This window comes from Oncorhynchus kisutch, linkage group LG5 (assembly GCF_002021735.2).
Source record: "Oncorhynchus kisutch isolate 150728-3 linkage group LG5, Okis_V2, whole genome shotgun sequence".
NCBI lineage: Eukaryota > Metazoa > Chordata > Actinopteri > Salmoniformes > Salmonidae > Oncorhynchus > Oncorhynchus kisutch.
Window position 1 is genome coordinate 73683116 of NC_034178.2, and position 14354 is coordinate 73697469.

At 42.5% G+C, this 14354-nt stretch overlaps 1 protein-coding gene across 2 annotated transcripts in view; it reads left to right on the forward strand.

Moving 5' to 3' along the window:
* The first annotated feature begins 3083 nt into the window (after positions 1 to 3083).
* slc6a11b (solute carrier family 6 member 11b) overlaps positions 3084 to 14354 on the forward strand; it is a 78639-nt gene continuing 67368 nt past the window's right edge. Inside the window, exons 1-3 of one of the 2 annotated variants that reach the window (XM_031825794.1) lie at positions 3084 to 3190; positions 10055 to 10270; positions 11490 to 11624. In XM_031825794.1, the coding sequence (XP_031681654.1) occupies positions 10069 to 10270; positions 11490 to 11624 (337 nt within the window). In that variant the 5' untranslated portion in view covers positions 3084 to 3190; positions 10055 to 10068. Of the gene's footprint in view, positions 3191 to 3965; positions 4280 to 10054; positions 10271 to 11489; positions 11625 to 14354 lie in introns of those variants that run through there. The other variant, XM_031825793.1, reaches the window with a different exon arrangement.

Below are 14354 nucleotides of genomic sequence, written 5' to 3' on the forward strand. Positions count from 1 at the left end.
GTATCTGCATTTTCTATGAATGCCAGGCTTTGTGGGCATGCCCCCATCTACCAAGCGGGGCAGTATCTGCATTTTCTATGAATGCCAGGCTTTGTGGGCATGCCCCCATCTACCAAGTGGGGCAGTATCTGCATTTTCTATGAATGCCAGGCTTTGTGGGCATGCCCCCATCTACCAAGTGGGGCAGTATCTGCATTTTCTATGAATGCCAGGCTTTGTGGGCATGCCCCCATCTACCAAGCGGGGCAGTATCTGCATTTTCTATGAATGCCAGGCTAAGTTGGCATGCCCCCATCTACCATGTGGGGCAGTATCTGCATTTTCTATGAATGCCAGGCTTTGTGGGCATGCCCCCCATCTACCAAGTGGGGCAGTATCTGCATTTTCTATGAATGCCAGGTTTTGTGGGCATGCCCCCATCTACCAAGCGGGGCAGTATCTGCATTTTCTATGAATGCCAGGCTTTGTGGGCATGCCCCCATCTACCAAGCGGGGCAGTATCTGCATTTTCTATGAATGCCAGGCTTTGTGGGCATGCCCCCATCTACCATGTGGGGCAGTATCTGCATTTTCTATGAATCCCAGGCTTTGTGGGCATGCCCCCATCTACCAAGCGGGGCAGTATCTGCATTTTCTATGAATGCCAGGCTTTGTGGGCATGCCCCCATCTACCAAGCGGGGCAGTATCTGCATTTTCTATGAATGCCAGGCTTTGTGGGCATGCCCCCATCTATCAAGCGGGGCAGTATCTGCATTTTCTATGAATGCCAGGCTTTGTGGGCATGTCCCCATCTAACAAGCGGGGCAGTATCTGCATTTTCTATGAATGCCAGGCTTTGTGGGCATGCCCCCATCTACCATGTGGGGCAGTATCTGCATTTTCTATGAATGCCAGGCTTTGTGGGCATGCCCCCATCTACCATGTGGGGCAGTATCTGCATTTTCTATGAATGCCAGGCTTTGTGGGCATGCCCCCATCTACCATGTGGGGCAGTATCTGCATTTTCTATGAATGCCAGGCTTTGTGGGCATGCCCCCATCTACCAAGTGGGGCAGTATCTGCATTTTCTATGAATGCCAGGCTTTGTGGGCATGCCCCCATCTACCAAGTGGGGCAGTATCTGCATTTTCTATGAATGCCAGGCTTTGTGGGCATGCCCCCATCTACCAAGCGGGGCAGTATCTGCATTTTCTATGAATGCCAGGCTAAGTTGGCATGCCCCCATCTACCATGTGGGGCAGTATCTGCATTTTCTATGAATGCCAGGCTTTGTGGGCATGCCCCCATCTACCAAGTGGGGCAGTATCTGCATTTTCTATGAATGCCAGGCTTTGTGGGCATGCCCCCATCTACCAAGTGGGGCAGTATCTGCATTTTCTATGAATGCCAGGCTTTGTGGGCATGCCCCCATCTACCAAGCGGGGCAGTATCTGCATTTTCTATGAATGCCAGGCTAAGTTGGCATGCCCCCATCTACCATGTGGGGCAGTATCTGCATTTTCTATGAATGCCAGGCTTTGTGGGCATGCACCCCATCTACCAAGTGGGGCAGTATCTGCATTTTCTATGAATGCCAGGTTTTGTGGGCATGCCCCCATCTACCAAGCGGGGCAGTATCTGCATTTTCTATGAATGCCAGGCTTTGTGGGCATGCCCCCATCTACCAAGTGGGGCAGTATCTGCATTTTCTATGAATGCCAGGCTTTGTGGGCATGCCCCCATCTACCAAGTGGGGCAGTATCTGCATTTTCTATGAATGCCAGGCTTTGTGGGCATGCCCCCATCTACCAAGCGGGGCAGTATCTGCATTTTCTATGAATGCCAGGCTAAGTTGGCATGCCCCCATCTACCAAGCGGGGCAGTATCTGCATTTTCTATGAATGCCAGGCTTTGTGGGCATGCCCCCATCTACCAAGCGGGGCAGTATCTGCATTTTCTATGAATGCCAGGCTTTGTGGGCATGCCCCCATCTACCAAGTGGGGCAGTATCTGCATTTTCTATGAATGCCAGGCTTTGTGGGCATGCCCCCATCTACCATGTGGGGCAGTATCTGCATTTTCTATGAATGCCAGGATTTGTGGGCATGCCCCCATCTACCAAGTGGGGCAGTATCTGCATTTTCTATGAATGCCAGGTTTTGTGGGCATGCCCCCATCTACCAAGCGGGGCAGTATCTGCATTTTCTATGAATGCCAGGCTTAGTTGGCATGCCCCCATCTACCAAGCGGGGCAGTATCTGCATTTTCTATGAATGCCAGGCTTTGTGGGCATGCCCCCATCTACCAAGCGGGGCAGTATCTGCATTTTCTATGAATGCCAGGCTTTGTGGGCATGCCCCCATCTACCAAGCGGGGCAGTATCTGCATTTTCTATGAATGCCAGGCTTTGTGGGCATGCCCCCATCTACCAAGCGGGGCAGTATCTGCATTTTCTATGAATGCCAGGCTTTGTGGGCATGCCCCCCATCTACCAAGTGGGGCAGTATCTGCATTTTCTATGAATGCCAGGCTTTGTGGGCATGCCCCCCATCTACCAAGTGGGGCAGTATCTGCATTTTCTATGAATGCCAGGCTTTGTGGGCATGCCCCCATCTACCAAGCGGGGCAGAATACACAGGAAGTTAGAAACTTTCCCGATTCTACCAGTGAAATTGAAAATTATCTCGTTCAAGCTTGTGGTTTGGATAAACATACTGTTGTTAATAATGTAATGACTATATATATCTTGATAGAAATTCCCCTTTAAGGAATGTGTGTGTTGCCTTGACGAACTCGGAGGCACAACAGGTCGGTTGTTTGTGTTGTTTGTATGCTGCCTGAACCCCTGCATGTGTCCCAAATGCCCCCCCCCCCCCACCCACCCCCCTGTTCCCTATATAGTGCACTCCTTTTGACCAGAGCCTCATGGACACTGGTCCAAAGTAGGGCACTATAAAGAGATTAGGGTGCCATTTGGGATACAAAGGCCTTTGTCTCAACAAAGGATACAACACCACTGACATCAATTCATAAATCAATGGTTTCTAGCTCTTTAGGTTTGACTCTCCTTCCTTCTCTTGACATTTCCCTGCTGATCATGTGGCTAGGATTCAGCAAAATAGTCACTTGTACCCCGTAAACTCCTTTAACTCACAGTCACTCGTCCACTCTTTAGGTTCGACTTTCCTTCTCAACACCCCCTGAACTAAGGTAAAAAAAATATATATATATTTAGAACTACTAAATAACTGTGTTTTGAGCAAATTATTATGCTAATATCTGCAACATTTCTCTATTTGTAGGTCATTAATATTTACAATATTGATAATTTCCACTTTGTTCAACTAGTTTTGTAAAAAAATTTAAAAAAAAGTTTAATTCACCTGTTTTGGAAAAACCTATTTTTGAAGTCATCAGAATACTTAGTAAAATTTTATTTTAGTTTTCATTCGGTTTTGAAAGCGAGAACTTGACATTTTAAATGTAATAAAAGTTTATGACAATTTGTCACTTTGCTACTGTAGTGACCACATGTTATGGAAACATGCAGTTATGATGGTTGACGGGTTATTTATTACACACGATGCACTGAAACCACAAAAGCTTGTATGACTCTATACAGTACATTCACAATACAGTTCCGTCAAATTTCTAAATCACGCATGACAAGCTTAGAAATGCAGTCTTCTAGTGCACATGATGGCAGAATTAGTTTCCCCCCCCTCTATAGATCTATCCAGGTCTTGAATAGATTGTTAGCCTGGCTCAACGAAAACAACAACAACAAATACCCACACACCAAGAATAAAACCTCACACTCTCTGAGGCGTTGAGCTATAGGCTATAATTTTTCCTAATTTTGTTCAGCCTGGTTATCTTTCCGTTGGTCTTCGTAACTCCGTCCCCCTTTTTCCCTGTGCTGTGTAGAGTGAGTTTACAATGGTGTGTGAAACACCGCGCTGTGTGGTTACGGTTACCTCGTGGCTTCTGTCCAACCCGAGGCGTTAGGAGATCACATCGCGCGCTTTACCCACCGGCTGCGCAGTTGCATGTTATCCTATCCAGCACGAGCCTGGTACGAGATATCTACCGCTGCCGCCTAACCGGAATCTTCCTTTATATAGACGGAGACAAAACAAAAAACAACCACATTCAACTGACGGCGGAAAACATCCAGAACTTCCTTTTTTTCTCTCCTTCTTTATCGCGTCCTGGTTCTCTTCTTAGAATCTAAAGCCACGGAGCGCTTCACTATATAACCTACAGTATATTCTTTATTATATAACCTACAGTATATCGGTGAGTAGTGTGACTTCAGACTTCACCTCTTTGTCAATTCATGCTTTCTTTCATCCATTAGACGAAGGGGAAGGCGGGATCGATACGAATCATGATTTTAAAACAAATCAATTGTAAGAGTTGATGATGTGTCGTTTTGCGCTCATTACTTTGTCACACCTAAATTCAATTGTGTCGTGTCATGCTGTTCCTAATTGGAGAGACAATTGTTGCATTTGGGGGACCTCATGATTGACGACACAGCTCTATTTTATTTTATTTGAATGTCCGTTTATAAACTATATCATACCAATTTTGTAACAGTTGGGGTTCTTGTAAATGCATGTCAGACAAATCTCTAGTGTAATTTCCTGTGATTGTAGTCGAAGACTCCCAGTCTCCCAGTGTCATCCTAAAGTGGTGGAACTCTTCTCTACATTTACTCTACTCTAACTCTACTCTACTCCAACTCTATTCTACTCTACTCTAACTCTACTCTAACTCTACTCTACTCTAACTCTACTCTACTATAACTCTACTCTAGCTCTACTCTAACTCTACTCTAAACTACCTTTACTCTACTCCAACTCTATTCTACTCTAACTCTACTCTAACTCTACTCTAACTCAACTCTACTATAACTCTACTATACTCTACTATAACTCTACTCTACAATAACTCAACTCTACTATAACTCTACTCTACTATGACTATACTCTACTATAACTCTACTATACTCTACTATAACTCCACTCTACTTTACTCCAACTCTATTCTACTCTACTCTACTCTACTCTACTATAACTATACTCTACTATAACTCTACTCTACTATAACTCTACTATACTATAACTCTACTCTACTATAACTCTACTCTACTATAACTCCACTCTACTCTACTCCAACTCTATTCTACTCTACTCTACTCTACTCTACTCTACTCTACTATAACTATACTCTACGATAACTCTACTCTACTATAACTCTACTCTACTATAACTCTACTATACTATAACTCTACTCTACTCTACTATAACTCTACTCTACTGTAACTCTACTCTACTGTAACTCTACTCTACTCTACTATTACTCTACTATAACTCTACTCTACTATAACTCAACTCTACTATAACTCTACTCTACTCTACTCTACTCTACTATAACTATACTCTACTATAACTCTACTATACTCTACTATATCTCTACTCCAACTCTATTCTACTCTACTCTACTCTACTATAACTATACTCTACTATAACTCTACTCTACTATAACTCTACTATACTCTACTATAACTCTACTCTACTATACTATAACTCTACTCTACTGTAACTCTACTCTACTGTAACTCTACTCTACTATAACTCTACTATAACTCAACTCTACTATAACTCTACTCTACTCTACTATAACTATACTCTACTATAACTCTACTATAACTCGACTATACTCTACTATAACTCTACTCTACTCTACTATAATTCCACTCTACTCTACTATAACTCTACTCTACTATAACTCTACTCTACTATAACTCTACTCTACGATAACTCTACTCTACTATAACTCTACTCTACTATAACGCTACTCTACTATAACTCTACTCTACTCTACTATAACTATACTCTACTATAACTCTACTATACTCTACTATATCTCTACTCCAACTCTATTCTACTCTACTCTACTCTACTATACCTATACTCTACTATAACTCTACTCTACTATAACTCTACTATACTCTACTATAACTCTACTCTACTCTACTATAACTCTACTCTACTGTAACTCTACTCTACTGTAACTCTACTCTACTCTACTATAACTCTACTATAACTATACTCTACTATAACTCAACTCTACTATAAATCTACTCTACTATAACTATACTCTACTATAACTCTACTCTACTATAACTCTACTATACTCTACTATAACTCTACTCTACTCTACTATAATTCCACTCTACTCTACTATAACTCTAATCTACTATAACTCTACTCTACTATAACTCTACTCTAACTCTACTCTACGATAACTCTACTCTACTATAACTCTACTATACTCTACTATAAATCTACTCTACTATAACTCTACTATACTCTACTATAACTCTACTCTGCTATAATTCTACTCTACTATAACTACTCTACTCTACTATAATTCTACTCTACTATAACTCTACTATAACTCTACTTTACTCTACTTTACTCTACTGTAACTCTACTCTACTATAACTCTACTCTAAATATAACTCCACTCTACTATAACTCTACTCTACTCTACTCCAACTCTGCTCTACTCTACTATAACTCGACTATAACTCTACTCTACTCTACTCCAACTCTGCTCTACTCTACTATAACTATACTCTACCATAACTCTACTCTACTATAACTCTACTATACTCTACTATAACTCTACTCTACTCTACTATAACTCTACTCTACTCTACTCCAACTCTATTCTACTCTACTCTACTATAACTATACTCTACCATAACTCTACTCTACTATAACTCTACTATACTCTACTATAACTCTACTATACTCTACTATAACTCTACTCTACTCTACTCCAACTCTATTCTACTCTACTCTACTCTACTATAACTATACTCTACTATAACTCTACTCTACTATAACTCTACTATACTCTACTATAACTCTACTCTACTCTACTCTACTATAACTCTACTCTACTCTAACTCTACTCTACTCTAACTCTTCTCTACTCTACTATAACTCTACTATAACTCTACTCTACTATAACGCAACTCTACTATAACTCTACTATACTCTACTATAACTATACTCTACTATAACTCTACTCTACTATAACTCTACTATACTCTACTATAACTCTACTATACTCTACTATAATTCTACTCTACTATAACTCTACTCTACTGTACCTCTACTATAACTCTACTATAACTCTACTCTACTATAATTCCACTCTACTCTACTATAACTCTACTCTACTCTACGATAACTCTACTCTACTATAACTCTACTCTACTATAACGCTACTCTACTCTAACTATACTCTACTATAACTCTACTATACTATAACTGTAACTCTACTATACTCTACTCTAACTCTACTATACTCTACTATAATTCTACTCTACTATAACTGTAACTCTACTATAACTCTACTATAACTCTACTCTACGATAACTCTACTCTACTATAATTCTACTATAACTCTACTCTACTATAATGCTACTCTACTATAATTCTACTATAACTCTACTCTACTATAATGCTACTCTACTATAACTCTACTATACTCTACTATAACTCTACTCTACTATAACTCTACTCTACTATAACTCTACTCTGCTATAACTCTACTCTACTATAACTACTCTACTATAATTCTACTCTACTTTAACTCTACTCTACTATAACTCTACTATAACTCTACTTTACTCTACTGTAACTCTACTCTACTATAACTCTACTCTAATATAACTCCACTCTACTATAACTCTACTATAACTCTACTCTACTATAACTCTACTATAACTCTTATCTACTATAACTCTACTATACTCTAACTCTACTCTACTATAACTCTACTCTACTATAACTCTACTCTACTCTAACTCTACTCTACTATAACTCTGCTATACTCTAACTCTAACTCTACTCTACTATAACTCTACTCTAACTCTACTCTACTATAACTCTACATCTACTCTACTCTAACTCTACTCTACTATAACTCTACTATCCTCAGACTCTACTCTACTCTACTATAACTCTACTATACTCTACTCTAGTATAACTCTACTCTACTATACTCTACTCGAACACTACTCTAGCTGTACTCTTACTTTACTCTCTCTTCTCTAACTCTTCTCTAGCTCTGCTCTACTCTAACTCTTCTCTAACTCTTCTCTAGCTCTGCTCTACTCTAACTCTACTCTACTCTAACTCTACTCTATTCTACTCTAACTATACTCTTACTTTACTCTAACTCTTCTCTAACTCTACTCTACTCTACTCTAACTCTACTCTACTCTACTCTACTCTTCTCTAACTGCGCTCTACTCTAACTCTACACTACTCTAACTGTACTCTACTTTACCTCTACCTCTATTCTACTCGTACTCTATTCTTCGCTCACTCTACTCTAACACTACTCTAAATATACCTCTCACTCTCCGGTGTCATGCCAACAGTAAAACATCCTGAGACCATTCATGTGTGTGGTTGCTTCTCAGCCAAGGGATTGGGCTCACTCACAATTTTGCCTAAGAACACAGCCATGAATAAAGAATGCTACCAACACATTCTCCGAGAGCAACTTCTTCCAACCATCCAGGGACAGTTTGGTGATGAACAATGCCTTTTCCAGCATGATGGAGCAACTTGCCATAAGGCAAAAGTGATAACTAAGTGGCTCGGGGAACAAAACATCGCTATTTTGGGTCCATGGCCAGGAAACTCCCCAGACATTAATCCCATTGAGAACTTGTGGTCAATCCTCAAGAGGCGGGTGGACAAATAAAACCCCACAAATTCTGACAAACTCCAAGCATTGATTATGCAAGAATGGGCTGCCATCAGAAGTTAATTGACAGCATGCCAGGGAGGATTGCAGAGGTCTTGAAAAAGAAGGGTCAACACTGCAAATATTGACTCTTTGCATCAACTTCATGTAATTGTCAATAAAAGCCTTTGACACTTATGAAATGCTTGTAATTATACTTCAGTATTCCATAGTAACATCTGATATCTAAAGACACCGAAGCAGCAAACTTTGTGGAAATTAATATTTGTGTCATTCTCAAAATTATTTTGGCCACGATTGTACTCTGCTCTACTCTACTCTACTCTACTCTAACTGTACTCTACTCTAACTCTACTCTCCTTTACTCTACCCTAACTCTACTCTCCTTTACTCTACTCTAACTCTACTCTACTCTAACTCTACTCTCCTTTACTCTACTCTAACTCTACTCTCCTTTACTCTACCCTAACTCTACTCTCCTTTACTCTACTCTAACTCTACTCTACTCTAACTCTACTCTACTCTCCTTTACTCTACTCTAACTCTACTCTCCTTTACTCTACTCTAACTCTACTCTACTCTAACTCTACTCTACTCTAACTCTACTCTCCTTTACTCTACTCTAACTCTACTCTCCTTTACTCTACCCTAACTCTACTCTCCTTAACTCTACTCTACTCTAATTCTACTCTAACTCTACTCTCCTTTACTCTACTCTAACTCTACTCTACTCTAACTCTACTCTCCTCTACTCTACCCTAACTCTACTCTCCTTTACTCTACTCTAACTCTACTCTCCTTTACTCTACCCTAACTCTACTCTCCTCTACTCTACCCTAACTCTACTCTCCTTTACTCTACTCTAACTCTACTCTCCTTTACTCTACCCTCCTTTACTCTACCCTAACTCTACTCTCCTTAACTCTACTCTACTCTAATTCTACTCTAACTCTACTCTCCTTTACTCTACTCTAACTCTACTCTCCTCTCCTCTACTCTACTCTACTCTACTCTAACTCGACTCTCCTTTACTCTACCCTAACTCTACTCTCCTTAACTCTACTCTACTCTAACTCTACTCTACTCTAACTCTACTCTACTCTAACTCTACTCTACTCTAACTCTACTCTCCTCTACTCTACCCTGTCCCCGGGCCGCCTCTCTCAGCTGCCTCATCATAAACATGCTTCAAAATCAAAATATCACTGTATAGCCTTAAACCAGAGGTTTAATCTAATTGAAGGAGTGTAACATCAATTAGTTTCATTTCAGGCTGTTGCAACGCCATGACAGGCGAGAAGAAAGTCTCAGTAATCAATGGCAAACCAGAGGACGCCCTGGACTTCGAGGCAGCCAACGACAAGAAGCCGGTCAACGAGAGGGGCCACTGGAACAACAAGATTGAGTTTGTCCTGTCGGTGGCCGGAGAGATCATAGGGCTGGGAAACGTGTGGCGTTTCCCCTACCTGTGTTACAAGAATGGAGGAGGTAAGATATTCTACTGTGTTATAGCAAATTCGGAGGTTAGCCCTGACTGGGACTGGAACCTGGGTCCAGCGACTATCAACCCAACATCTAAGCCATTACGTGACTGTTACCTTAATTGTGTTATAAGACTAGAGTAGGTAAGACATTGATTCAACCATGTTGTAGATCATTCGGGGGGGGGGGGTTGTTATAACAACAGAGGAGGTCAGATATTCCCCGACCTCTGTTATAACAACAGAGGAGGTCAGATATTCCCCGACCTCTGTTTTAACAACAGAGGAGGTCTGATGTTCCCCGACCTCTGTTATAACAACAGAGGAGGTCAGATATCCCCCTACCTCTGTTATAGCAACAGATGTCAGATATACCCCGACCTCTGTTATAACAACAGAGGAGGTCAGATATTCCCCGACCTCTGTTATAGCAACAGAGGAGGTCAGATATACCCCGACCTCTGTTATAACAACAGAGGAGGTCAGATATACCCCGACCTCTGTTATAACAACAGAGGAGGTCAGATATTCCCGACCTCTGTTATAACAACAGAGGAGGTCAGATATTCCCGACCTCTGTTATAACAACAGAGGAGGTCAGATATTCCCGACCTCTGTTATAACAACAGAGGAGGTCAGATATTCCCGACCTCTGTTTATAACAACAGAGGACTGTGTTGTAACAATGACATTGTAGCGAATTTGTATGTTAATCTGGTGGTTAATATGTGAACAAGCATTTCCCTTCACCCTCAATAACATGCTAACCATGTGTACGTGACCAATAAACATTTGATTTGATTTGAACACAGCTAGTCCTTCTTTATTCAAGAAAGATACCCTCCCAATCTGTCTCTCTTGAGTACTGTAAAAAACAGAATCTTCTAGGACTTTCAATATTATAATCTTCATTCAAAATGGCTTTTTTTTCTTACTCCAATGACTTGGCCTTTTCCGTGTCCGGGAAACTGGGCCCCATATTATTATTGAGAACCGTTCTTTTAACACTAGTCAACGTGTCTGTGTGTGTGTGTGTGTCTGTGTGTGTGTGTGTGTGTGTGTGTGTGTGTGTGTGTGTGTGTGTATGTGTGTGTGTGTGTCTGTGTGTGTGTGTGTGTGTGTGTGTGTGTGTGTGTGTGTGTGTGTGTGTGTGTGTGTGTCTGTGTCTGTGTCTGTGTCTGTGTGTGGTGTGTGTGGGTGTGTGTGCGTGTGTGTGTGTTTTCCAGGTGCGTTCTTCGTACCATATATAATCTTCTTTATATGTTGTGGCATCCCGGTGTTCTTCCTGGAGACAGCTCTGGGACAGTTCACCAGCGAAGGAGGCATCACATGTTGGAGGAAATGCTGCCCGCTTTTTGAAGGTAATAATGCCTTCATTTATTTAATTTTTCTTCTCGATTATGTATTAATACATAATAAATAAATAAATAATGTCATTAATGTCATTAAATAATTATATTTTGGTTATATTATTAACACTAAAGTCAACTATGGTGGTTTACATTCACTTCATAATGATAATAAAAACGAAATAAACAATCACCCTCTCGATTACAATCACAGTTGAGTATTAGTTAAGTACTTATCCTACCCTGGTGATTGTGCTGACTGTACATGTTTATCTATCTTATGACCTTATGTCTTTAATTCAAGTAGTGATTGATGTTATTTATCCAACGTAGTGAGAAAGGAAGTATATGTATATGTCTATACTATCCATCCCATGCCGGTTTATTCTCTCTGTGTTCTTTCCAATGAATTTCCATACCTGTATGTTCTGTGTGTCTGTGTTTGTTTAAACCTTCCTGAGTATTTTCTCTCTCTCTGTCCCGCTGAACAGCTCATAGACTCCTATATCCTGTTTCTGATGTACCAGGACACTCCCTGGACAGGACACTAGTCTATCTCCTGTTTCTGTAGTGAGGCAGCTTGATGTACCAGGACACCCCCTGGACAGGACACTAGTCTATCTCCTGTTTCTGTAGTGAGGCAGCTTGATGTACCAGTACACCCCTGGACAGGACACTAGTCTATCTCCTGTTTCTGTAGTGAGGCAGCTTGATGTACCAGGACACCCCCTGGACAGGACGCTAGTCTATCTCCTGTTTCTGTAGTGAGACAGCTTGATGTACCAGGACACCCCCTGGACAGGACACTAGTCTATCTCCTGTTTCTGTAGTGAGGCAGCTTGATGTACCAGGACACCCCCTGGACAGGACACTAGTCTATCTCCTGTTTCTGTAGTGAGGCAGCATGATGTACCAGTACACCCCCTGGACAGGACACTAGTCTATCTCCTGTTTCTGTAGTGAGGCAGCTTGATGTACCAGGACACCCCCTGGACAGGACGCTAGTCTATCTCCTGTTTCTGTAGTGAGACAGCTTGATGTACCAGGACACCCCCTGGACAGGACACTAGTCTATCTCCTGTTTCTGTAGTGAGGCAGCTTGATGTACCAGGACACCTCCTGGACAGGACACTAGTCTATCTCCTGTTTCTGTAGTGAGGCAGCTTGATGTACCAGGACACCCCCTGGACAGGACACTAGTCTATCTCCTGTTTCTGTAGTGAGGCAGCTTGATGTACCAGGACACCCCCTGGACAGGACACTAGTCTATCTCCTGTTTCTGTAGTGAGGCAGCTTGATGTACCAGGACACCCCCTGGACAGGACACTAGTCTATCTCCTGTTTCTGTAGTGAGGCAGCTTGATGTACCAGGACACCCCCTGGACAGGACACTAGTCTATCTCCTGTTTCTGTAGTGAGGCAGCTTGATGTACCAGGACACCCCCTGGACAGGACACTAGTCTATCTCCTGTTTCTGTAGTGAGGCAGCTTGATGTACCAGGACACCCCCTGGACAGGACACTAGTCTATCTCCTGTTTCTGTAGTGAGGCAGCTTGATGTACCAGTACACCCCTGGACAGGACACTAGTCTATCTCCTGTTTCTGTAGTGAGGCAGCTTGATGTACCAGGACACCCCCTGGACAGGACACTAGTCTATCTCCTGTTTCTGTAGTGAGGCAGCTTGATGTACCAGGACACCCCCTGGACAGGACACTAGTCTATCTCCTGTTTCTGTAGTGAGGCAGCTTGATGTACCAGGACACCCCCTGGACAGGACACTAGTCTATCTCCTGTTTCTGTAGTGAGGCAGCTTGATGTACCAGGACACCCCCTGGACAGGACACTAGTCTATCTCCTGTTTCTGTAGTGAGGCAGCTTGATGTACCAGGACACCCCCTGGATAGGACACTAGTCTATCTCCTGTTTCTGTAGTGAGACAGCTTGATGTACCAGGACACCCCCTGGACAGGACACTAGTCTATCTCCTGTTTCTGTAGTGAGGCAGCTTGATGTACCAGGACACCCCCTGGACAGGACACTAGTCTATCTCCTGTTTCTGTAGTGAGGCAGCTTGATGTACCAGGACACCCCCTGGACAGGACACTAGTCTATCTCCTGTTTCTGTAGTGAGGCAGCTTGATGTACCAGGACATCCCCTGGACAGGACACTAGTCTATCTCCTGTTTCTGTAGTGAGGCAGCTTGATGTACCAGGACACCCCCTGGACAGGACACTAGTCTATCTCCTGTTTCTGTAGTGAGGCAGCTTGATGTACCAGGACACCCCCTGGACAGGACGCTAGTCTATCTCCTGTTTCTGTAGTGAGACAGCTTGATGTACCAGGACACCCCCTGGACAGGACACTAGTCTATCTCCTGTTTCTGTAGTGAGGCAGCTTGATGTACCAGGACACCCCCTGGACAGGACACTAGTCTATCTCCTGTTTCTGTAGTGAGGCAGCTTGATGTACCAGTACACCCCCTGGACAGGACACTAGTCTATCTCCTGTTTCTGTAGTGAGGCAGCTTGATGTACCAGGACACTCCCTGGACAGGACGCTAGTCTATCTCCTGTTTCTGTAGTGAGACAGCTTGATGTACCAGGACACCCCCTGGACAGGACACTAGTCTATCTCCTGTTTCTGTAGTGAGGCAGCTTGATGTACCAGGACACCCCCTGGACAGGACACTAGTCTATCTCCTGTTTCTGTAGTGAGGCAGCTTGATGTACCAGGACACCC